The 21,204-nt window shown below is 40.2% G+C and overlaps 1 protein-coding gene across 2 annotated transcripts in view; it reads left to right on the top strand.

The window, feature by feature from the left end:
- The window catches only part of NEGR1 (neuronal growth regulator 1), a 394,650-nt gene extending 377,595 nt beyond the window's left edge, over positions 1 to 17,055 (top strand). For both annotated transcript variants that reach the window (XM_075181905.1, XM_075181906.1), the window contains one exon: positions 14,494 to 17,055. In XM_075181905.1, coding sequence (XP_075038006.1) covers positions 14,494 to 14,618 — 125 coding nt within the window. In that variant the 3' untranslated portion in view covers positions 14,619 to 17,055. The remainder of the gene's footprint in view (positions 1 to 14,493) is intronic.
- The last annotated feature ends 4,149 nt before the right edge of the window (positions 17,056 to 21,204 follow it).

Here is a 21,204-nt window from a genome sequence, read left to right as displayed (position 1 = left end):
AAGAATCCTCATCAGACGCATCAAATAATGTCAGTTCAGGAGGGCGAAATTAAACATTTCAAAGACGAACTGAAACCGCCGATGAGAACTAGATCAAAGCATAAAATCTCGGTAGCATCCTCGGAAAACGTTTTATAATGAACATACCTATTAAACCGACACATTTAGCCAAATCATGAGCAACTCTGCTCATTATTAATCTATCCTTTTTAAGTGGAGATATTTCATCCTGTAGGAAAAGAGTCCCATTACATTTAATGGCTTTTAACAAATAGTACAACATAAACACAGAGAGAACACAACTATATACAATTGTTTGCGTTACCACAACCGCACAGGGATCTATAAAGAACCTGTATGTAGACAGACAGCGAGAAAATAACATTCACTCTGCACGTGAACAAAACCAGAAGGGAGATCTCTTTCTAAAGGAATACCGAGTTTATTTGAATAGTAGTAAGATAGAGCAGGAATAAATAAATGTTCAAACATCAGGATACTGAGGTACGGATACAATGTAAGATCCTGTATTTAAAGAGACACTAAGCATATATATTTTTTTTTCCTTCTATTTGTACGGGTGGCCTAGTGGTTAGCACTTCTGCCTCACAGCACTGGGGTCATGAGTTTGATTCCCGACCATGGTCTTATCTGTGTGGAGTTTGTATGTTCTCCCTGTGTTTGCGTGGATTTCCTCCGGGTGCTCCGGTTTCCTCCCACACTTCAAAAACATACTAGTAGGTTAATTGGCTGCTATCAAAATTAACCCTAGTCTCTCCCTGTCTGTCTCCCTCTCTGTCTGTGTGTGTGTCTATATTAGGGAATTTAGACTGTAAGCTCCAACTGGGCAGGGACTGATGTGAATGAGTTCTCTGTACAGCGCTGCGGAATTAGTGGCGCTATATAAATAGATGATGATGATATAATGTAAATATTAAATAGAGGAAGCTTTCATTTAGAATACCACTTTGTTGGGGTGTCCCACAATTAACCAGTCCCCTGAGGGCTCCAATGGTCCACCAATGCACTCTTCTCTTCTATAAGGATCGACTACTTTCAAACACACCAAGGTGTTGCCAATGCACCTTCCCTGTGAATTTCCAATTCGCAGTGAATTTCCCATTTGCAGTGAATTCCCATTTGCGGTGAATTTCCCATTCACCAAAGAGGGAGGGAGACATCATAAGTTATTTGTGTAAAAACATTCTTATGATAGCATTTGACCTAAATTATCTAAGAAGTCTGCTTCTAGAGCTCACCATTCAGTAGAGGTGCAGTTGTTACTCTTCTCTTCCCCGTAATCTTTTTACCTCCTTCCTGGACCCTGGTTGAGCTGTGATAATTCCCTCACAACACAATAGCGTGTCAGTGTGGCCTGGCGGCAAGGTGTGACATCATTGGGATGTGTGATCAAAGTGGGGAGTGGGAATGCCCAGAAAATACTAAAAATAGGAGGCATACTTTGTGCCTCGTGTCTCAGTGATGTCATCAGTTTGAAATGAAAAAATAAATAAATCTGCCTTTGCTGTGGGTAGGAAACTAAACTGGGCTTTTCAACTCAGCCTGATAAATTAAAAGTGGCATTTGCTGTTAATGTGCAAAAAGATTTAAAGTAAAAGAGGAAAGTGAGTGATAAAAACCTGAAAGACGAGGTCAGGGCAGAGACAAATGGGAAAATGCAATGTTTCTGTCTAAATTATGTAGACTTAAGTTGAAGCGGCAGAAGTAATGAGTCTATTTTCTAGGCCGACATTCTTAATACCACAAATGCGTTAGCTTGTCTCTGTTACTTGTGGCCATTTTCCTGGTGATTTTCTTAATATATTCACAAGAATGTATCTACACACATGCAGGAAAAGATAATCACGTACAACTATACAGTATATGAAAGATACCAGTCCTTCTATATAGATGGTTTTTTCCAGCGTCCGATTTTTTTTAGGTTTAAAATTGTTTCCTGGCTTTTATTTAGGAAACTAACTCATGCTGCCTGGTTTGTGTATACAAACTTCAGTGTAAAAATATCACATAGGGGAATATTGTATAAACGTGGAGGATTCTAAAAGAGTTCTTAAAAATCTACTTGACAGAACAAGTTGTACAGCTTTCTTTTTTATTAAAACGTCTTTATAACCAAGGAGGTAAAGAATATGTTTTTTCTTGATTTCTTAAGAAAACAGACATTGTTATTGTGCTCTGTTCTCTTCAGACAGAATAGATTCCTATTTATTTCAACGGCAAATGCTGGTTTAGTCAGGAAAAAATTATATAACTTTATGACATAATAAGTAGTCTGTAAAGTGACATATTATTGTGGTGTTAATTGAACCACAGCCGCTATTTATTCATTAGCATAAGAAGAGGCGGAAGTGGAGACAAAAACATTGATATAACATAAAATACGGAGTACAGACAAGGACAATCCTATAGACAGGTGAAGACAACATTTGCATTCCTCCTCCGTCATAGAATATTATTTAATTAAAGTAGACATCCATTCTTGGGCTGCATGGTGGCTCAGTGGTTAGCACTTCTACCTCACAGCACTGGGGTCATGAGTTTGATTCCTGACCATGGCGTTATCTGTGTGGAGTTTGTATGTTCTCCCCGTGTTTGCGTGGGTTTCTTCCGAGCAGTGCCGTAACTAGACATTGTGGTGCCCTGGGCGAGACTGGGCACCGGCGCCCCCCATCTAAGTGGGAGTGGCATTTGACAAGTGGGTGTGGCCAACTTAATATGGGTGTGGCTAGCACTTTACTGAAAGAATTTGTATATATTATAATATAATGCAATTTGCTGTAAGCACAAATTTCCTGTCTATGTTGTATCAAATAATGATGACATGCTCACATCAAGCAGCATTTAATTTATATCTCACTGTAACAACCGGATGTTTTAGCAAATAATCAAAAACACAGTAATCACAAAACACAAATAGGCACTTTTCATGATGAACCCAAGCAGATGTCAATATAACGGAAGGAGACATACTATTAGGGGCGAGAGCAGGACTTTGATGTAGAGGTTTTCCAAGTTTGTTCTTCACCAAAATATTCATGTTTATGTTTGTACATAGCCTACAAATACTACATACAGTACACATTATAAAGTGCTCCATATAATTCCCACTAAATATATAGACAAAACTGCTGGTATAGAAAGTTGGTGTATACTGGACATAATATATTTAAATGTACTTTTGTGTGGAGAATAAACCTGATGGTAAACAAGAGAGATGTTATAAAGAAGGTGGTATAAAGAGTACTGTATGTATGAGCTGCACTGGCAAAGCTTAGATATAAAAAGTAATAGAAGTGGCTGCTACAAATGGCAGGACATTAGGGTCTCTTCATATTATAATCAACAGGTATCACACCTGCATATAAAACATGTCCAAACTGACACTCTGCCAGGATACTTGGCCCAAGTGGGCGCAGCCGCCCGATACCTGACTCCGTGCCCAGAGGAATCGCCGCTCTAATTCAGATCCCCTACAAGCAACAATCCATTCCTGGCAATGATGCGTTCCAACAACAGGAAGTTCGGCATTTGGAACGCATTTGCGTTCCAAATGCCGAACTTCCTGTTGTTGGAACGCACATGCGTTCCACTGCATTGCCGGGAATGGATTGTTGCTTGTAGGGGATCTGAATTAGAGCGGCGATTCCTCTGGGCACGGAGTCAGGTATCGGGCGGCTGCGCCCACTTGGGCTTGCGCCCGGGGCGGTCGCACCGCCCGCACCGCCGTCGTTACGGCTCTGCTTCCGAGTGCTCCGGTTTCTTCCCACACTGCAAAAACATACTGGTAGGTTAATTGGCTGCTATTAAATTGACTATAGTCTGTGTGTGTGTGTGTGTATGTTGGGGAATTTAAACCATAGTTGCCTACTCTCCCGGAATGGGTGGGAGACTCCTGAATTTTATGAGTTCTCTCGGACTCCCGAGAGAACAGGCAAAAATCCTGTATCCAGCTGTCGCTGTTGTTGAAGATCAGGCGCGGGCTGGCAAATCTCAGCCCGGGGGGCGCACAGGCGGGCGCATCACATGACACGCATCGCATGTTTCGTGATGCGGCCGCCGATAATATGAAGAAAATCTGACATCCCCCAAACAGGGGTCAAACTGAGCGGCCCAGGGGACCGATGCCCCCCTGCCCCACGGCCCAGCCCATCCCTGTTGAAGATGGTGGGGGTGGTTCTAAACGTACCATCGTGGCCACGCCCCCTGATGCGATTGGCTAAATTTGACAGGGGTGGAGCCTAATGGTACACTACGCGTGTCCACGCCCCCTTCGACGGACCCCCCTCCCCCTCCTACCTCAAAAGTAGGCAAGTATGATTTAGACTGTAGGCCCCAATGGGGCAGGGACTGATGTGAATGAGTTCTCTGTACAGTGCTGCGGAATTAGTTGCGCTATATAAATAGATGATGATGATTCTGTAAACTAATCCAATATTCATTTCTCAAATCCAACCACACTCACATAAACAAACCTTTTTTTTTATCTACTAGTCCTATTAGTTACTAGCTAATTGCTAGGTATTGTAGTAACATTAGAGGCGACATTTTCTGAGGTAAAATCTAGGCCTTCCCTGGACTGTGCTGCCACAGACGTGTCACATGTAATGACATGTATCACTGTGTCATTACAAGGCAATATGCACAGAGAAGGCAATTGCCTTTTTGGTCCCTTAAGATAATCTTAAGAAGCTGCATATGGCATCTACACTGTAGCTTCCATCGCATAACAAATCTTCAATCCTTAATACTGCAGTACTGCATAACTGAGGACTAATTGTAAACAGGCTTATTCCGGCTGTTCTAATGACCAGAGAATCCCTCAGTCGGCCCTAAGCCAAAGCCGGCCTCTATTTCAGACAAAGAAAACATTTAACATTTACTGATCTGTCTCCCTTGTGGTATAGCCGTTGTCTGCGCTAGACAATGTGTGAATATGTTCTAGTGTGCGTTTATTTAAATGGGTGCATTAGAAGGAACAATGCATTCCCTACTGTGAAATATTGGGATATTGAAAGTCAACTCTGAGTTCCGTGATTTGTCTACAAGCACTCAACCTTCAACCTTACATGTGGTCAATAAACGCTTCAGTGATTTCTAATATCATCATCATCACCATTTATTTATTTAGCTGAGTCCGCAGCGCTGTACAGAGAACTCACTCACATCAGTCCCTGCCCCATTCCCTAACATACACAGACAGACAGCGAGAGAGACTAGGGTCAATTTTGATAGCAGCCAATTAACCTACTAATATGTTTTTTTGGAGTGTGGGAGGAAACCGGAGCACCCGGAGGAAACCCACGCAAACATACAAACTCCACACAGATACGGCCATGGTTGGGAATTGAACTCATGACCCCAGCGCTGTGAGGCAGAAGTGCTAACCACTGAGCCACCGTGCTGCCCATAATATAATTATATTTCCCAGTAGTGGGTGCATTATACACAGTCGAAACTAGGACTTTGCCAGAGGAGCAACCGCCCAGGGAGCAATGCCTATGGGGGCGCAGGGACATCAATATTTTAAGTTAACTGGGTTGCAGTTGAGATCTAGGGGGCCATCAATTCTCCTTCTTGCCCCAGGTGCTCAAATTTCTAATTACAGCTCTGGTATTATCCCGCATATTTCTGGTATGAAATACATCCAATGCATAAAATGTTTTATTTTCAACCCTAGAGTGGGTCCTTGTTAGGGGATTCACAGGTGGGCCGTACATACTTAGTGTCCCAGAAATAATAAACCTCTAAATAATCTTAAAAATTGTAATAGTAAAATGATAAGATGGAACATATAACTGCGCTTACGTGAATAAACCCATTTCTATCCTCCTGAAAACGTCAGAGTGAATTTTAAGCCTTAGTAGACCTCTGCACGTACGGAGGGGCGTCTGAAGCTGAATCTAAACACCGATTTTTTTTATTTTGTGTAATCACTTTCAAATCCTTGTTTGGAGAAGCTCTTAAGGGTTCTGTCACCTCTATCTCTCGAAACATTAACTGGCTGCTACCCTACAAGTCCTAATTAATTCAATGGCACGGAAGCCTCATCCTTTACCTGATGCCAGATCTGTTTCGTTTCCACTAGAAAATATAGACTGTTATTTATCCGGTCCTTCAACTATTGGGATTTGCGACCTTTAAGGAATTCCCTGCAGTAAATAAATATAAAACGTTTTTTTGCAATACGGCTTGTTCCCCCATATGTTGCAGAACAGCTATAAAGATGATCTTAAGAGCTCAAAGCGTTGCTCGATTTTAGTCCCTGGTAAACTTTTTCATGGTACAAACAGTCAGTGCCAGGTATGATTAAGTTCAAAAAGATTATCTTTTTCATCACCGCTTGTTTTTATATTTATTTTTTATAGACTGTCAACACGCAATTTAAAAGTTATCAATCTTCGACAGGCACAATATTTAGACGTTTAACTGAATTTCTAGAGCAAAATGAAAATTCTGCCGGTGATACCTCCGTATATGATTTCTAGACGTTTTAACAGAGACGTCACTCAAGTTGAAGTGTCTCCACAATTTCTTGTTTAATTAAAGTAAAAGCAAATATTAGGGAAAGTAAAATCACTTCCAATGTAAATTGGCCTTTAACGTTTTTAAGTGGAAACAGGTGGAATATAAATGACTCTTCTTGTTCACAAACGAACGTAAAAGCACCAAAAACCTTCTTTTCTTTAGCACCAAAAACCCAAAATAAGCGACAGATTGAAGCCAATTAAGATGATTAACCGGAAACACCTCAAAGCTTATAGAAATTGTGATGTTGTACAATGCAAAGTGCTTTTACTGACAACTGCTGAAAGCATAAGTGTTTAATTACAATAGGACAATAGAAATTGAATTAGGGAAAAACCATAATATGACTAATGCAAGAATAGTGGAAAAGCAATATGAAAGCAGAAATGTATTTCCCTATAGAACATGCAGATGCGTTCATAATAAACACATATTATCCGTTACTTTAACGTATGGGTGATAGAAAAACAGAATACGTTAATATATGAAATAGGGTTTCTTTAAATATAGTGCATGGTTTTTATATTTTTAAAAGTGTCCTGCTCCATTCGGAAAAACAGAATTTTTGTGGTCCCTCACTTTCTACCAGGCCTGTCCAACCTGCGGCCCTCCAGATGTTGTGAAACTACAAGTCCCAGCATGCCCTTCCAGCTATCAACAGGTTGTCTACTGGCAAAGCATGCTGGGGCTTGTAGTTTCACAACACCTGGAGGGCTGCAGGTTGGACAGGCCTGCTTTGTACTAATCCTAGGATTAGATTTATCAAACTTTCTAAAAAGGAAAAGTGGAGGTGTTGCCCATAGCAACCAATCAGAGTCTAGCTATTATTTATATAGTACATTTACACCACATATTTCCTTATTAGAAGGTTTAAATATATCTACCCCTAATGTTATTTTTGTTTTATTATTCCACAATCTACATAAAATAGAAGTGCATAGGCAAACCGAGGGGGAGGGGGGTTCCTAGTGCATGGAAACCCCCCTCCAAGCCTGGGGCACTGTATAATTGAGGTGGCTGGACCCTGCCACTGCTCCACATGGCTCTGCTTGAAAAGGGAGAGCTGCGTGCACCTAACAGTAGTGTACACAGCATTGCCCATGTATATTATATGGATAGGAAGAGTTGGTGAGCAGCCAAGCACTGTCTAAAATTATAGCCACGCCCTCATGCATGCTGGTCACGCCCACTGGTGGCGTGGTGTGACAACCCCCCTCTACAAATACTGCGTTTGTCCCTGAAGTGGTAGTATTTACCAATGATTTAAGCTGTCTACTGGGCCATGTGACATCACTAGAGGGGACGTAGCTCATATCACAGAGATGTAGAGGACCATTAAAGTAGCATATATGCAGGAATAGCAATCATTTAAGCATCAAACTGTACATACGACATAATAGATGAGGTATATAACAAACATGTGTTGTACAGAACATACAACAGGCATGATAGAACAGATGGACAAGGCAGGAGCAGACATGAAGACAGTAGGAGAGACGGCCCTGCTCATGAGAGCTTGCAATCTAGTGGGGAAGGGAGAGCCTGATTTAAGAGGGGGGATTGACACGGAGTGAAAACGTGGGCAGAGTCAACATGGGTCAGAGAGAGTGGGGTTAGATGGAAGACTGGTAGGCATCGATGCATAGGTGGGTTTTTAATGAGCATTTAAACCTTTGGAGACAGGAGGAGATTATGATTGATTGTGGAACTGTGGGGTGGGGATTGGCACTGGAGAAGCTTTGGAGGTGGGAGTGGGATGTGGATGTCAGTGGGTAGATGAGGCTTCCATCATTGGCAGACGGGAGGGGATGGGAGGGAGATGTAGAGGGAGAGGAGTGGCTTGGTGGGGGATTGAATGGTAGACTATAACAAAAGGGGAGCCAGTGTATAGAGATGACGATCCTCATCTCAGTGTATATTACTTTGATTGACAATTATGCATCATGTGACACAAGTGGGCTTTTATCAGGTACAACTGGTTAGAATTAGGTGAGGATTAAATGTGCTTCTCGCCTTAAGCTGCCTATAAGGGCTGCCAGACACCAGATAATGTTCCTCGACATTAGTATTTTGGTTAGTCTGTTTTTTTTGTGTGGTGTAAGAGCCATTGACAGCTACGTTCCTACAGTTCTTAACCTTTAATCTACCTCCTTCAAAGAAAGTCAAGACAATTAAAATTCTACAGGTATTTTACAGTTAATTGGACGGTTTGGGCTCTTCACTCCAGGTACATAATGTTGCAGAGTTTGTGGCCAAGATGAATTATGCCGCTGTTCAGATAAATACTTCCAGAGCTTGAGAGGCTAGTTTATTTCCCAAGAGTTTCAATTTTCGTTGTGTAGTGTGCGAGACATCTACAATTGCAATTTTATAGCGTTCTTTGTTATATAGACACTTCCCAATTAAGATAAGGTCTGAGACCTGTAACTTTCTGCCATTTGTGAGTTAAGGAGCAGTTAATGTTAGAGATTGTGCAGGGCATTGACAGGTCACCAGGTTGCTGCGCTCTCTATTGACCCGTAAGTAACAACGAAGATAGTTTGAAAAAGGGCAAATGCGGAGAAGGATAAAGAACAGAGAAATAGATCAATGACATTCTAAAGCTGCAACATTATTGTTTTAAATATAAAGTAAGACTTAAATAAAAGTACAGGTTAGCATCACAACTTCCACAAGGTACCAAGAATCAGAGTCTTTAGTGCAAATGGACAGGAACTGAGTTCTCTTAAAGTGTATCCATTACCGGAGGCAGCCATTTTGTCGGCTATATGTAAATGCAGTCTATTCATTCTCTAGAAAATAATCACATCACCTCATCTTCCATTCATGTTTAATAGTATTTATGCTAAAAGCAACAAACAGCTTTGCATTTTCCCAGTTGGATGTCAGGTGTACATAATATATAGGCTTTGCCTCCTTTTCATAGTGTTTATTTTTAAAATATTTATAGAGAATTTAGTCAGAAATACAACCAAGTACTGGGGGAGAATTTCCTACAAAAAACATATTTACTCTATTCCCACAAACCTCAAGAACACATACAATAGGGACACTGTCATGGAATTACATGAACATATCGGATCTGATTCATATTTGGACATGAACTGCATTCAATGGCTCATTTTGATGCATGCGCAGAGAGAATTCACCCATGATACGGCACACAAATGGACTTATATCTGAGCATGAATCAAGTCCAAAATCTTCATTTCATCCTACAATCTTCCTGCATCCATTTCACTGGAGCCTCTGTGCTGTTGGGTACTCTGCTCCTTCCTCTCTCTAAATCTCAGTCTGTGATTTCCCAGTTGCCTCTCTCTCCCCAAACATCATGACACTGCCCCTGTAACATGCAGCCCTGCCCTCACTAACACAATTACACCAGTGAACAGGTCACCGGCTCCAACAAGATCAGCACAGGCATCCCCCGAAATAATCTGTTCTATTGTAAACAGATGATCTGATTGGCTACAGGTAGTTATGTATCAGCCCACTTCAAAACAAAGGACAAATGAATGAAGACTGAATACAGAAAAGGTTTTTTTGACCCAGGCATATGCAAGCTTGAATAACCCCTACTTACCAACTGTACCGATTTAGGACAAACAGTTAAGTTTTGGGAAGGACAGTCTCAATTCTAAGTTAAGGTGACTGCCCTAATGTTCCGCATCTCATCATCATCATCATCATTATCTATATAGCGCCACTAATTCCGCAGCGCTGTACAGAGAACTCACTCCCATCAGTCCCTGCCCCATTGGGGCTTACAGTCTAAATTCCCTAACATACACACACAGACAAACCGAGAGAGACTAAGGTCAATTTGATAGCAGCAAATTAACCTACCAGTATGTATTTGGAGTGTGGGAGGAAACCGAAACACCTAGAGGAAACCCACGCAAACATGGGGAGAACATACAAACTCCACACAGATAAGGCCATGGTCAGAAACCAAACTTATAACCCTGTGCGGTGATTCAGAAGTGCTAACCACTGAGCCACTGTGTTATTGGGAGGTATGTTCTACTGGTGTTATATCCCTTTAATGCCTCATCTTTCGGCATTGAAGGCGGTGGAGAAGGGGGTCAGGGAACGCTCAGAACTTTGGAAGCATTTGACACGCCCCGAGTGGGACGTGATTCACTACAACGTAACATGGCCACGCCCCTGGTAGCCCTCTTCTCTGGCATATAAACTACAGAAGTGTAAGGAGCATTTAAATCCATTGAAACCACTAAAATACCACTTAAACATAAAATGGAAAGAATACTAACTTTTTATAATATAGTTGCTGCTGTGAAAAATTATGAAATACTAACATTCTTATTAAGCTGAAATATGAGCCTATCATGTAGTTCAGTGCTGCCCAAATATTTACATTATGATATGCATATGTATTTTACTAGTAAGTGTTAGAGGACAGGATACCATTAAACACATAATATAACATGTAGCTGATCAATATTTGTAATTTTTCACATAAGGTTGGTGATGTCATATCTTACATTTCCTGTATATATATATATATATATATATATATATATATATATATATATATATATATATATATATAAAATACTTTATAAAAGCGATTCCTGTCTTGGCAAACATCTTCCTGCATTCTGTTCTCTGTATCTCTGTATCTCATAAATGAGTAATTGGGTTAAACACTATACATAAATCAGTATTCCAATAAAAGTAGGCCATGTTTTGTAAACATTATAATCTCAATCTGTATTTATTACTTGGTAGACAGTATATAGAAATCTGACATAATTAGCTGCAGACAAATACTTTTAGATTAGTAGTGATACATAAGTGCTTTATGACAGTTTTTGTGAAAAACAAAACAAAATAAAAAAGCAGAAACAATAGATTGAATGGCTGTTTCTCCTGGACCCAAATCTTCGGTCCCTCTCTTACTCCCTAATGTGGGTCTCATTAAATGGGAAGATCAGAGGAAATAATGTACGTACTGCGGTGTTAACATCGATACTTTGTGTCTTTTGATGTCATGTACCTATTTTTGTATCTCTGTGCCTATGTTTATGGAGTTGCACACGGATAAGTGGCTTTGGTTGTTGGTTGAACAATTATTTGCTCAGGATGATGAGAGGACATAGCTGGTTCCGAACATTCCGTATGGATTGTGGGAAATTCCACCTGATTATTAGGGTTCTATTAATCTCAGATAATTCTGCCAGTGATTTTCTGGATTACAGCTCTGAATTTGACACTTTCTATCAACCATCTTCCATATCTCTGGGAGCAGCACAACGCAGTGGGTGAGAACTTGGGGGGTGCTTCAGAGTGAAAAAATGATGTAAATTATGGTAAATTAGGAGGGCTGTATCCTGTAAAGTTTACAGTATATTTGCTTTGACTTTTTAACTGGAAGGTAACAACCCTTCCCTACCAATCAATATAAGTCTCTTATTTTCTCCTGGTATGATAGAGGCCAAATGGATTTAGCTATTATTAAAAAAGTAATGTTACATGTAGCACAAAAGAGTAAGAAATCTTACCTTTTCGCACCAGTAACCTTTACCTTAATCCGACACATACAGGAGTTTTTGGGCAAAGAGGTAACATCAAAATTTTATAAATTAGAGCACTTCTGGTTGTGAAAAAAATGTGAATTATACTGTGGTAGTTATTTGGCAAAGTATATTTTTATGGTGCATTTAACTAGTCTTCTGCTCACCCATGTGTATTCGGTGGGGGTGAAAAGAGGATGCCTCGGGGAAGAGGGAGCAGGGGACTCTATGAGTATGGGGGGGTGGCACCCAGGTAATGCCAGGTTCTCCTCACCTCCTGTTACAGTAGTCACTGCTCCCCTATTGTCATACCCTGTATTGATGCTGAAAAGTACATATCACTGCATCTTCCATCACAGGCAGTTTGGGTTTATGCTTATCAGTGCATAATGACTCTATAATGCAAAATATTTCAATTGTTTTGATAGAGCCCAACCTAGCTGTCCTGTAACCTTCAGGGCACTGCTGCCAAGTTACCCAGGTGACAAGAAAATTGTCTGCCAGGGCCGCAAATTGGGGCTGTCATTTGGACATTAATACGAAGTGACCAATGAGGTTATTTAAAAAGCGTTGTTTAGTAATCACTCAGAGCAACTCTTAACCACGGAGCTTCACTAAATGAGCTGCCAATATTTATTCTCTATGTGGTCACGTCTTTCATTTGGCTTTTTAATTCTGATCAAATGCATTTGTTTTCTTCTTTCTCGGGCTTTCGTAAATACCTTCTGTATGTTATAACATTTTTATTAAAGAGTGTATTCACTTTTGTATTATTTTTAGGCTATTATCGGCTCCCTCCCGGCATCCATTCAGATGTAGCCCTGTGAAGAGACATAATAATAAAACCAAATTAAAAAAAAAAAGACATTGCTTTAAGATACTGTGTTGGATATTTAGACTGAAATGAAAATGTTTGTTATGTCTGACAGCTGAGTTCAGTAAAGTCTTATCAGTTGATCATGATAACATATTCCCAAGAAAGTCCATTCTACGTTCTAATCCGCTGATTGGGTTGAGTAAATAAATAAGCCAATAAGTGCAATTTGCAAACTGCAAAAAGTTCTTCTTTACGTCTGCAAGTGTGCCTACTTGTCCGCTAGCGCATTTCACTTTCTTTAGAAAGACCCTCATGAAATCAATTTGCATCTAATTGTGCAGGTTTGTGGATAACCCTGAAAATGCGCATGGTGGAATTAGTAAAGATTAATGACCTATCTACGTGCAGTTTAGTACCACCCCCTTCATTAGTTTATGTTTTTACATTTATCGCCTAACAAACTGCTCTGTTTAGTCTCATTTATGTACTTTCCCACAAAAGCTCAACTGCAAAACTAGGCATATGATTGCCCCTGATCGACCCAACTCCTCCCAAATATTTTGCAACTCCGCGGATACTGCAATCTGACCTGTAAATCCTTGCACAGAAGTAGGCACATGACATCACAGGATTAGTGCTAAGGTTTAGCAATTTTGTGGTTCATAAAAGAACCTTAAAATGGATAAAGATAGAAAATTAAAGTGGTCGTCTACTTTGGACTTCTCCTATATTGTCCACCCTAAGGAGTGATTTATTGGGTTCCTCCTTCCCCACCAAGAGGCCAAGAAACAAGCTTTAGTGTAGGAATTTGTCCTTCCTTGTCCATTCCGGTGCTTCAAAATTTCTTACCTATCCCTAAGCGGTTTCCAGTTACTAGACTTAGCTGTTGTTAGGAGAGTTCAGCTGTCCTTTCCAGGTAAAGGAGGAAAGCAAACAGGTAACTGAAGACTTCGGAAGAGGGGAACCCTGCCAAAATACTAATAGAATGGCATTATAGAAAGAGAATCATTTAGCCAAAATTAGAAAACCCATTTAAGAATGGAAGGAGATAAAAAGGAAAGGAAAAAATCTACTACCTTGTGAACAGTACAGCCTGGCTAAACGTCTATATAGTGTTTTACTGATTTGAAATAATTTCTACAGAAGAATATATGATTGTACTATATGCCTGGGCAGCACGGTGGCTCAGTGGTTAGCACTTCTGCCTTACAGCACTGGGGTCATGAGTTCAATTCCTGACCATGGCCTTATCTGTGAGAAGTTTGTATGTTCTCCCCGTGTTTGCATTGGTCTCCCCTGGGTGCTCCAGTTTCCTCCTACATTCCAAAAACATACTGGTAGATTAATTGGCTGCTAACAAAATTGACCCTAGTCTGTGTGTGTGTGTGTGTGTGTGTGTGTGTGTGTGTTAGGGAATTTAGACTGTAAGCCCCAATGGGGCAGAGACTGTTGTGAGTGAGTTCTCTGTACATCGCAGCGGAATGAGTGGCGCTATATAAATAAATGGTAATAATAATAAATTAATAATGCCTGAGAATCTTGAGCTTTCAGAAATGTTTACGGTGTTTCTTTCTCTTCTTTGTGTCTTTTCAGCTCCAAGCACAGCCCAGTACGGCATCACCGGAAGAGCAGAAATCATTTTCTCTTGTTGGTACCTTGTTTTGACACTTTCCTCTTTCACGAGCATAATATACCTGAAGAACGTCATTATACAATAAACCCACAGAACCATAAAAGGCTTTAAAGATGTCTACGAAGTTGATGATGAAGGGATACGATCCGGTACTGTCTGTTTGAATTGGTGTGGGATAGAATCGGCAGCGCGGGGATTAATCAGCTTCTTTAGAATTGTTCATTTTGTAAATACCTTAATTCTTCTCCTTTTATGATTAGCTGCATTACGTTGTGACGCAGTACACATTGTCCTTTTTTTAAGAAAAAAAAACAAAAATATAACGTGAGAGCTCTGAAATTACTTTTAGAGGATATTAATTGTGAATTCATGTTTGTAATTTACAACTTTTCAAAAAAGAGTTTTTTGGTGATTGGTCTGCAATGGTAGGTACGGGCTGTGGTTTACTAAAAATAAAAACCCTGAAAAAAATAAAACAAAGCTGAGAGAATATTGCAGAGGCAAATAATATGCTTTAAAGCTTCGAGGCACGTGTTGTATTGCCTTTTTCGAAATAAGATTTTGAACTCATGTGTATCAGACATTTTCCATTTTTATTACAAAAATATTGCCTTCAAAAAGATTACTCCAGTTACATTTAGCTAGATCGACTGCAAGTTTAATATTTGGGTATCCTGATTCAGTATTATATGAAAAAATAAATAAAAAAATACGAGAGGAGAACTGCATGGAGCAGTTTCAATTTATACCTGTATGTCTCGCATGGGTGTGCCTTCATAAAGTTTTATTATTTTTTTTTATTCAGATGGGGGTTTTATTAGCTTACGGGGGTGTTCAGTCTATATATATATATATAAAAAAAAAATGTTGAAATGTACAGAACATATTTTTAGGAGTTCATATCATGTAGCCACCCCAAGTGTGAAAGACTTCTACGTATGTTACTGAAAATATGAAAATGTTCATACCTCAGTCAGTGTTCAAGCTCAATGTTCTTTAACCCATGCAGAATCCGCAAGTCTGTGGATTATCTAATGTAACACAGCTTTCGTTGCCAGATAAGTGGAAACCAATAAGCATCAAGACTGCAGGGCTTTCTTTTTTTTTTTTTAAATGCAGCTATTATCACTGCTGTTTCCTTTCCAGAGTATCTCCAAAGTATTTAACTGTCGATCATGCTGTAGGGACACTTTGAGAAATGAGAAAAGGGTACTTAGCTCAAGTTTGACCATTTATTACCCACTTTCCAGGGGACATTGGTTAGTTTCTGGTATCCTTTAGAATACTCACAGATAAAAAAAAGAAAATATTGTATTGACCTTGGCACAAATATCCCAAACTATTTGCAGCTAAACAACAAATCAGAAAATTGTCACTAGATAGCAGAGATTTTCCACATTATCCTTAGCACTGCAATAAACTCTACTCCGCCTATAAACATCTTAAGCAACCCACACCGTGGCCAAGACCTAATCATAAACCTAGCACAAGACATGATCACCAAGTGGCTCCACCCACAGTCACTATGAGGAGTGCTGCTAAACAGTATAAGGAGGAAGGGAATGTCACACACAGACTTAATCGCCAAGTGACTCCGCCTGCAGTCACTGTGAGGAGCACTGCTAAACAGTATAGGGAGGACGAGAATGTCACACACAGACATGATCGCCGAGTGACTCCGCCTGCAGTCACTGTGAGGAGCTGTCCATACGATTTAAGGAGGAGAATGCTAAGTGGAGCGGTAATGTTTTAATGCAATTTAGTGTATTTTATTCATGGTGCTCCAAATTAATGAGAAACTCTTTATCTGGGAGAACAAAAAAACAAAAAAAGTTCCAGATAATAGATTTTATACCTGTATATACTTGATGAATTGTAAAAATGAATATGCAGTTATTGTGATTTACTGACCTCTTATGGAAACTGTATACTTTTGTTGCCAGTTGCTCTTTCTGTATGATAAAGGTATCGTGAGCCCACTAAGGGCCCACACAAATGTTAAAGTGGCACTGTGAAATGTTTTCTATTCAATGCAGAACTCTACGCTGCGTGGTGATCATTTAGCAGCTAGGTATATGACAGGCACAGAGTACCAACTGCTATGGGGAAGGGGGGGGGTGCAGGAGAGTGCCACCCCCCCACCCCCCTCCGAAGCTAGTTGCCAATGCTATTTTACCAATGGCATTCATTTCTCTATAAAAAAAAACCTGTACTATAATGTCTGTCGCCGAGTTTCTTGGCATAAGACACCTACATCATGTTCTCGCAGATCCCTGATTATAGCACAATTCTCATATGTTTTCTGTGATTTCAGAGCTATTTCTCTTCGAAAAGTATTATTCAGAATCAGAATGTGACAATCCATTTTATCACCCATCCGATACGTCATGGAATCTGTATTGTTTTTGCACTTGATTTTGTACTGAATTTGTGAAACTAGCTAAAATAGTCGAGAAAAAAAAAAAAGTGGATATATTTGGAAATGGGTCTACTCAGCGGAAATAAAACTCTGGTAAAAATCATTGACATGTTTACTGAGTCTATTTTTGTCACTTGTCTCAATGAGCTAAATGGGGCATCAGGGGCACACTAGGTAAATGAAAGAAAGAAAAAAATTAAATCGAAGTGAGGTCATGTGACAAGTGCAGGAGGGGGCGTGGTGAAGTTCATCATGGCATTGCATGGTGGGGCGGGGCATAAGGCAGCAATTGCATCATTAAGCCCCCGCCTCCACCAAGACCCGGGAGGATGTCTACTCTTCTGGGAGTCTGGGAGGTCTCCCTGAAATTCGGGAACCTCTCAGAAATTCCAGGAGAGTAGGCAAGTATGTACTATGGACTAAAGAAGTTGACTGTACGTCATGCTGTTCTCTTATCTAGGACTGCTCTGTTACCAGTGCCTGGCATCAACCAGTCAGAGTATAAGCTCAGTACCCAATTAGATTGCACTTCACAATTACAAGTGCATGCTCAGCTGAACTAGTAAAGATTCTATCTCACTTATTGATATTAATTGTATTCGCAGATGAAGAGAAGGAGCAAGCAAATTTTTTTTGGTATTAATGAAAGTCATCACTAGACTGTAGGGTCTAGTTGGTTTTTTTTTAGCTATAAGACGTCTGTTGCATTTTATAAACAAGAGTGTCTTATAATCCCATGGTATAGAGTGGAAGTAGGGCCTCCTCACTTTAGACAAAGGGGTATATTTACTAAACTGCGGGTTTGAAAAAGTGGAGATGTTGCCTATAACAACCAATCAGATTCTAGTTATCATTTATTTAGTACATTCTACAAAATGACAGCTGGAATCTGATTGGTTGCTATAGGTAACATCTCCACTTTTTCAAACCCGCAGTTTAGTAAAAATGACCCCAAAGGCTTTTCCGTAGTATGGTCCAAGGAGAAAACAAAATGTCCATGACACAAGATGTCAATTACAGAGTTGATTTTACATCAGGAGCGAGAATAAAACAAAACAGTGAAATAAACAGCCTCCTGAGGCCACACTATATTTAGTTTTATTAGATGCAGAAAGTGTTTATGTGATCTCTGCAGTGTCACATTGCCATTACTGCCATGCACAACGGAGCTTCATGGAAACACGCTACATTGATTTTCTGAGATTTCAATCCGTAATTAAATGATTTACATGCAGTACCATTTTCTTGATTTTGCATTGCTATGTGGAAAAGCAATTCATTCATAAAAACCAATTCCTCATTGATGAGCAATAAAATAAATGAAACTGACAGCGTGCCCCCCAATAAATGAATAACCAACACCAGTGCTTATAGCCTGAGCTGTTCACTTCTGATCGGGAGGACAAGTAGTGTGGTGTCCTTCTGCAATATCGGAAAACAGCACCAAGCTACTCCACGCTGGGCTGGTCTTACTATAAAAGGGAGACACACAGACTGGGGTTAGCCAGTCTGTTCAGCACGTACCTGAATTCCCTAGGGAATCAAACCCTCCAAAAATTCATTAGTTTACCACGTGGAATTACAAGTCACAGCAAGCCCTGGCATCCATTAAATGCCCGGGTATGCTGGCACTTGTAAATCGGTGCCAACATAACCCTAGCTGCAAGAGCATTTGGTGCTTGCAAAACTACAAGCGCCAGCATGCCCGTGCAAACCGGGACTGCTGCAACCTACAAACTGTAGTTACACACACAAGACTAATGGTGAACAAAGACACGCTCAAAGCACTTTTCTTTAAATCAAAAGTCCCCAAAGCCCTTGTTATCCATTTTATTTAACACCTAAATCCAAGGAGTATCTTTTTCCTGAGAAATTCTGTAGGGAATCTTCATCCACAAAGTATTTCAAAAGGGAAATAAAATAAAAAATCCACAGGAGACGAACACAACTCTGTAGCGTTAATTCATGTGTGACACGTTGTGACCGAAGCTATTATAAGCCAACGACTACAATACATTGTAGCATAATACTATAGTATGTCTTCTTACCCAAACCATCCACTATGTGCACATGATGCATTTGAAATGACATTGGAGGCTCAGAGAAGCCTAATGCACCTACCAGTGCAATATTAGGAGCCACTTATGACACATTTTGTGTGTAAGACGCAGTCGTATGTAGGCATTGACAATACAATGTAATACAATACTACAGTATGTCTTTTTATCCAAGTCCATTGTTATGTTCTGCGTATGACACATTTGAAAAGCTCCATCTGATCGCTAATTAAAAAAAAAGCTTTTCAGTTGTTTTTTATTTCACATGTAAATATTTATATTGCACGGTTACAGTATCTGTTTGTTCAGATGTATGCAAATACACCACAATAGACACTGTCAGATATAAATATTTATTGTGCTATAGATAGTGTCTGAATCTGGTGCCAAAATAAGGCACATAAAGTGCTTATTACCCATTGGGTGCATGAGGCTTTCTGTGACTCCGTTTAGTTCAATGTCATATAGTTATCAAGTAGAACATCACAAATCCGTCATACACACATCATAATGCACTCGGATACAAAGGCATACTGTAATATTGTACTACAATGTATGGCAGATCCTGGCTCATTATAACTGTTTCATACATGAACACTACACTTGCGTAGCTCCATACACTTCTATGGTATTTAGAACCAGGCCGTTGTGTCCGGTTGTATTTTTTATGTTATTATTATTACTATTTCAGGAGAAGTAGATTACCTTTGATTTCAGATGTTTAATAAAAGGGTTAACCACAGTTTGGAGTCGTCCTTATTTAAATAAAAGTGCTTTGAAAGTCAATGTGTGTGTTTTTTTTTACCATTAGTAAATAGCCGTAAGTGTGTGAAACTACAGATTACAGAGGCTGCCGGTCCATTTTGTTGTCTGTAGTACTACAAGTGCCAGCTTACTCAAGCAGTTAAGGGCTGCCAGATTTTACCAATGGTGGACCCAACCAGTCCAACTGTTTGCACAGCAAGGACATGGGTCAGTAGAGAACATTTTTTGATTGGCTATGGTCTCTGTCCAATCAGGAGTTGCTTTTGCTATGTATATTCTGATCATTTCCTGCCCATTTTTTGGGTGACAGCTCTCTACTCCTCCGGCTGTCGACACTTCAGTTCTTAATGGTGGAGTATCAAGAGGAAATCGCTACTGAAGTGGTGTTGAGATGCTGTCAATGAATATATGGGCTTGTAGAAAGGTGAACTCTCCCTTAATATAAATTAGTTCCTTTCTATAACTGGCTGATCGACTAATCACCAAACACTTGGAGATGGGAGGAAGGGGGTTACTTAGCTGTGAATAACAGCGTTTTCGCCGGTGAGGGCTAATTGTCATTATCACTGGCAATAGCACCTCCCAGGGGCAAACGCAGGATTTGTAGAGGGAGGTTTCCACACCACGCCGCCATGGGCGTGACCAGCATGCATGGGGGCGTGGCTATAATATTAGACAGTGATTGGCTGCTCTCCAGCTCTTCCTATCCCCATAATATACATGGGCAATGCTGAGTGCACTACTGTTAGTTGCACGCAGCTCTCCCTTTTCAAGCAGAGCTGTGTTAAGCGGAAGCAGGTTCCAGTCACCTCAATTATACAGTGCCCCAGGCTTGGAGGGGGGTTTCCAGGAACTAGGACCCCCCTCGGTTTGCCTATGGTAACGACCCATTATCCACCTTTCACCACACTCCTACTCAGACTTTCCTCACTGATCTGCACTTCCATAGCCAAACACAGCGGACCTATCGCTTAGTATGTCTGATGGCTTTTCCTATCGTTGATCCAACGACTACACTCCACAGGCCAATATAGTTAATTCAGTTCCCTCCAAGCTGTTCCATATCCATTCCAGGACCTTGACATAAGTGAGGAAAAGCCAGTGGAGTTTGTTAATTGCTCAGTAAATACCCTGTATCTATATTTCTCTTCAAGCCACAAATGTGCATAATAGTTACACCCTTCATTGCTTTCTCACAATGCAAATATAAAATGTATCAAACTAATTTTTTAACAAAACTTTACCCATAACCTTTCCCAACATTTACCAAGCTGCCAATTACAAAGAGACCCCCCTGTGATCCATTAGGCACATTGCTGACTTCTTAACACACAGGAGCTGCTGGGACAGCAACACTGATACTGTGAGTGACAAAAACAGCTCACTACACTGCATCCGCTATAACTTAATCTGAAAAATGATGTGCAAGT

The sequence above is a fragment of the Mixophyes fleayi genome, chromosome 8 (genome assembly GCF_038048845.1).
Source record: "Mixophyes fleayi isolate aMixFle1 chromosome 8, aMixFle1.hap1, whole genome shotgun sequence".
Lineage (NCBI taxonomy): Eukaryota > Metazoa > Chordata > Amphibia > Anura > Limnodynastidae > Mixophyes > Mixophyes fleayi.
The sequence above is the reverse complement of the archived record's forward strand: the minus strand, read 5'-3'. Positions and strand labels throughout refer to the sequence as shown.